At 40.6% G+C, this 5,525-nt stretch overlaps 1 protein-coding gene across 1 annotated transcript; it reads left to right on the top strand.

The window, feature by feature from the left end:
* Positions 1-660: 660 nt before the first annotated feature.
* On the top strand, positions 661-4,690 carry LOC140852411 (uncharacterized). Its single transcript, XM_073245337.1, has 5 exons — positions 661-750; positions 911-1,012; positions 1,106-1,465; positions 4,362-4,485; positions 4,629-4,690. The coding sequence occupies exons 2-5, from the start codon at positions 956-958 to the stop codon at positions 4,688-4,690; spliced, it is 603 nt and encodes a 200-aa protein (XP_073101438.1). The 5' UTR covers positions 661-750; positions 911-955.
* The last annotated feature ends 835 nt before the right edge of the window (positions 4,691-5,525 follow it).

Consider the following 5,525-nt stretch of genomic DNA (forward strand, 5'->3'; position numbering starts at 1 on the left):
ATAGTTACTTTTATGTATTTTTTGCAGACGGATCCGGGAGAGTACGTCCCAGACGCGGATCCACAGTAGTACGAGATGTGTGGCAGATGCGTGAGGGCGAGAGGATTGTTGTGGAGTGCAATCAGCTAGGTCAGCCAATTAAGAAAGCTGCCTGCTTATTGACTTCATTTTTGGGGACTGTTGCTCGGAGGCCTCAGCTATGTCTGTTGGGCTATGCAAAATGGAATGACATGCTTCCAACGTACAAAGTTGAGCTCCTCCGAGTTATAGAGGTAATGAATTGATGTTCATACTGTATATTAATTGTTAATCATTTATATAATTTATTTTATTTAATTTTTTTTTTTATAGAGCAAGTTTGTTCTCCCTCCATCCACTCATGATTTTGTAATGAAGTCTCTCAACCGCAAATGGAAAGAATATAGAGCACAATTGAAGAAGGACTATATGAGACAGGGTATGACAGAGGAGGAGGTTGCTAGGAATTGTCCTCCTGATGTACCCCCTCATCAGTGGATGGAGTTGGTTCATTATTGGTTCTCCGAGAGAGCACAGGTATATTATCTGTTTATTATCTTTTTTTTCTAAATATTTTATAAAAATATTGATTTTTATTATATATTATATATATAACAAGTTCTTTACTTTATTTTACAGACTTATTCTGCTATTGGTAGAGCTGCACGAGCAGCTCAGTCTGTTCCTTATACATCGGGGTCGAAGAGTTATGCACGACTCCGACAGGAGTTTGTATGTTCCTTAAACTTTCATAATTAACTTTTAATTTTTATGTTGAAATATTTATATAACTAATATCATTATGTATCGTGGACCATGTCTGTATCATGATACTCATATATTTTTTTAAATTATTATAACTGTTTGCTTAAAATTAAAATTATTTGTGTAGGAGGATGAGCATGGGAGGGAACCCGGACAAGTGGAGTTTTACCGGATGACTCATACTCATCAGGATGGTACTTTTGTTCGAGATGAGTCGAGAGATTTATATGTATGGCATTATTAATATTATATTTTTTGCAATGATTTAAATTTAATTTTGTTAGCTATTAATGTATAACTCTTATTTTCAAAAAAAATACAGGAGAGGGCTACATCTCTCATTGCGGAGCATGACGACGAGTCCGCAGCATCTATGCAGCAGAGCCGTATCGAGGCCGAGGTGTTCACAGAGTTGATGGGACCAGAGCGCTACGGCCGAGTGAGGGGTTATGGAGTAGGAGTCACCCCCACTCAGTTATCTGAGGTTAGTAGATATACGCAGCATGCTGCAGTAGATGCTCAGGATTCACGCGTTCGCAGACTCGAGGCGGAGATACAGGAGATTAGACAGAGTCGTGCCGCTGAGATGGAGGAGATGCGACAGAGCCGTGCCGAGATGCAGGCCATGAGGGGACAGATTGATCGCCTTACATCTTTATTAGAGATGTATGGTTCATCTCAGGTAAACACATAATATTAAATATATATTTTTGTATTAATTTAATGATTTATATATTTTTATTTATAGATATGCAAATCATGCTTTTGATATGTTTCTTGTAGGCTCCTGACACATCAGGCACCCGTCGAGATAGCGGCACGTCACGTGGAGACAACGACGACCATCCGCCTGCAGATTGATATTATTTTATTTTTATTATATTTTTATATTTTTTTATATTACTCTTGATTGTAATGGACGATTAGTACTTTATTTTTATTTATATAAAATATTGTCTTTTGGTTTGGTTAAATTTTTTATTTAAGTTTGCTTTTGGTGTGAATGGTGGTGATTGTACAGGTGTGAATGTGGTGATTGTACAGGTTTATGTTCGAATAATTGATATAATTTCGTACAGAAATGTATGTATTCTTTTTTTTTTGTAGATAATACTTGTATTTTTTTTTCTCTTAAAACCTTTAACGACGCTTATAAGCGTCGTTAAAATTATTTTAACGATGCTTATAAGCATCGTTAAAGACAAAAAAGCCGACGCTTCGAAAAGCGTCTTGGTAGAGTGGATGACGCGGAGTCATTAACGACGCTAAAAAGCGCCGTTAAAATTGCATTTTGCGACGCTTTAAAGCGTTGTTAAAAATATATTTAACGACGCTTATAAGCGTCGTTAAGACAAGTTTAACGACGCTTATAAGCGCCGTTATTGTTAAATTTTATGATGCTTTAAAGCACCGTTAAAAGATAACGACGCTTTTAAAAAGTGTCGGCGCTTTTCATCTCCACTCTTACATAGGCGACGCTTTGCCGACGCTTTTCGAAGCGTCGTAAAGCTAAATAACGATGCTTTAAAGCATCGTAAAATAACATTAATAGCGTCGTTAATGACCATTTTTCCTGTAGTGGGCCTTCAAATTCCTCTGTCGGCGGATATGGCCCGACTCCAGAATCATATACCAGTATGGCTTTCGGCTATCCTAGTAATATTCTTTTCATGATTAAAAAATTCATGAAATGTGTTTTATTAGTTTCTAGAAATTTTCTTGTAGAGGAATTAATGAAGATGCAGTCGATTATTTGGGAGTTCTACCATTTATACATGTATGCATGAATCGTTATAAAAAAAAAAAAATGAAATACAGACAAATCGTGTTATGCTTACATGTTGCCAAATCTAAATCTTGAATAATTTCTGTTATGGCTATTCTCATGTAAACTTGGTCAACAACTAAAGCAGATTGTGTAAGGGTCAATAGCAAAGAGCGAGAGATTTTAAATAAATTTTCTTAGATTTTATATGGTAATAGAACCTTAGATTCCAGATCAGGGATTCTGTTATCTCCACCAACTCTTTCTTCTATCACTGCTTGTTCTTCGGCTTCCTTCTCTTCTTCCTTTAGCTCTTTTTTTAATCCCATCAATAACATTATTATTGTTGCGAATGAAATCTATCTTGGACCGGAGGTGCTGGAGCATGATGAAGCCTGACGAGTCGATGGTGATCGGACCTGCAAGAAAAACCTCCGCTGGAAGTGGTTCCGATAGGGATCCTCTGACGCTCAAGTCAGTTTTTTCACAATAGGAGAGGAAAAACGCATATTTTTTTGGAAGAAAGAAGTAGCGTACCTGGAGGATCCCTATTTATCTTTTTATATGAGCGAGATTGGAGCTGTGAGAGAGCAGAGATTGTTAAAGATATTTTATCTTTCGTTAAATATCCTCGTGAATTATGTCTGGCAAAATCATTTCATGGCATGTGAAGGCCATGCACATTAATGGCATGAGTTGACAAAAAAAATTAGAGGACTTTGGTCTGTCTCTGACCATTCTTATATTTTAATAGAAGATGCGACATTACCGTAAAAAGAACTCTGACGGTCATCATAACAAGCTATTATTTCTAATAGCTTGATGTGACAGCTGTTTGGAGATTGAAATTATTAGATGTCTTGACCGAACCAACAATCGGAGGGAGTAGGCCTCATAGGGAACAATGACCAAAGCTGACAATGGAGGTCGATTCTGGGATGCGGAGGTCGAAGGAGGTCAGAGGGCCAAAGGAGGCCCACTAATTGAGGAAGATCGGTAGCCAATGCAAGAGCCAAAGTCGTCGAGGGGCTCATAAGCCAAGGTGGGGATCGAATGAATGTAGGGAGCTTAGGCACCCACGGGTGGAGGCCGAACATGGGTTCAACTTCTCTCTGCTCTTTTTCCACCACCTTTTCTCTCTCCTGCTTGTCTTGTTATAATGCTCACAAGATAATGGCATGAGAAAAGGAGAGGCAATTAATGCCTTTATTAGATTTATATGGCCATCTTTTCTCCTTTTGTCCTATTGTGATGCCCATGGATAGGGCAGAAGGAAAGAGGAAATTAAAGCCTCTGCCAGAGCCAAGTGGACTAAGGCAATTCTCAGAGCATATACATGGCTGGAAGCGTAGTTTCATGGTTCTTCGAGTCTCACGTCTTCGGTCCAAAAATACTCACAACATTATCACATCTTCGGCCAAGATATGAATACCCCCTTACTCCCGAGTTCGGGCCTTGGCTCAAGCGAAGGGAGTATAGCAAACAAGATGGGCTGAAGATGTGCTGAGGTCCTTTTTTCTTATCTGCTTAAAGTAATCGTAGATAGAAACCTATAGATCTAACGAGGTCCGACATCAACGAAGGCACTTTGTGCGCACGCATAGAGAGCTTTGGCACTATCTGCTGAGAGTGGGACGCTTGTGAGAGGTCGGCCTCAATCAGGCACACCTTAACACTGCCCGTAGGCATAGGGAAAGCGCAGCTACTTGCGGGGGCTACGCGTGAAGGGTCTTGGCAATTATCGATGGAGGCACATGAGGAGGGAATGGTGCCGCTCACTAGTGGCTTTAACATAGGCAGTGGCAAATGGTAGGAGAAGGGTGCAACATCTTGGGAGTCTTTGACTGGTCTGACCATCTCCCCTAGCTCGCCCACTTCTACGACCTTCTGGCATCAAGCAGCAATACGCCGCCTTCGTGCTATGTGTCCGAAAGCTAGTTAGTGGTATCAGAGAGGATCACAAGAAGGTCAGAGCCAACCAGCTATATTATTGGTGGATGACATAGCGTCCAAAGTTCCATTATCTTCACAATCAGAAGTATCACCCACTATCTCAGCATTCTGTCGATTTTTTGAGCAGGTCCCATTCTTGAGCTGCCATCAGATGGCTTTGTACCTGAAGATGGTGGAAGTTCATGTTGAATTAGATAACTAGATAAAGAGTAAACCAGAAGATGCTCCAATGAATTGGCCTTTTGAGGACATTTGTAGACCATAATGGAATATGGAGTTGTAGAAAATAGCAGCAATGGCACCTGAAGATACCGATATTTTTCCAACTGCAGGAGCTCTCGATAAAACAATGGTCATCCATTAAATATAATAACCAAAACAGAAATCCTGTATCACAGCAACTATTAGCGATGGTGCGGTGCTGCGCCTCTTCATCATTTTGTCATTTGAGAATAGTGCGGCCCCACTTCTCTCTTATGCACCTATATCCTTTAATGGGTGGATATGACTGAATCGCAGGGAAATGCTCCTAACATGAGGTGAATCCCAGTTTCGATAGTCCAGCTTTGGCCCTGGTCATGCTCATCTTCGGTCGGTACAAAAATACTCACAGCATTATCACGTCTTTGGCCAATATACGAATACCCCCAATACTAGCCCCCCTACTCCTGACGAGAGATGAATCATAATTATGTCAGGCAAAGAGAGTACCATTGATTCGCCGAGGACATGTTAAGATCGTTCTTTCACTTTGGATTTTGAGGGTCTTGGCTCTAACTGCGAAAGAGTGAGAGACCTTGGTCCTTCATTGGTGCTGCCCGCTGAAGAGCGAGGAGCCTTCAGATCTTTGTTGAACTTCTTCGGCCTTGGTCTGCCCTCCTTGATCTACCCTTCGCTCGGATCTAACTTTGATGTTATGTGATCCTACAAAGAGAAAAGAGAACAATGGATGGCAGCTCGGGGGCATTTTACCATGAGTTTCGATTGAAGGCCTGTGAGTTCTACTTAATCCCCTACCATCCAG

The sequence above is a fragment of the Elaeis guineensis genome, chromosome 11, assembly GCF_000442705.2.
Source record: "Elaeis guineensis isolate ETL-2024a chromosome 11, EG11, whole genome shotgun sequence".
In the NCBI taxonomy this organism is placed as follows: domain Eukaryota; kingdom Viridiplantae; phylum Streptophyta; class Magnoliopsida; order Arecales; family Arecaceae; genus Elaeis; species Elaeis guineensis.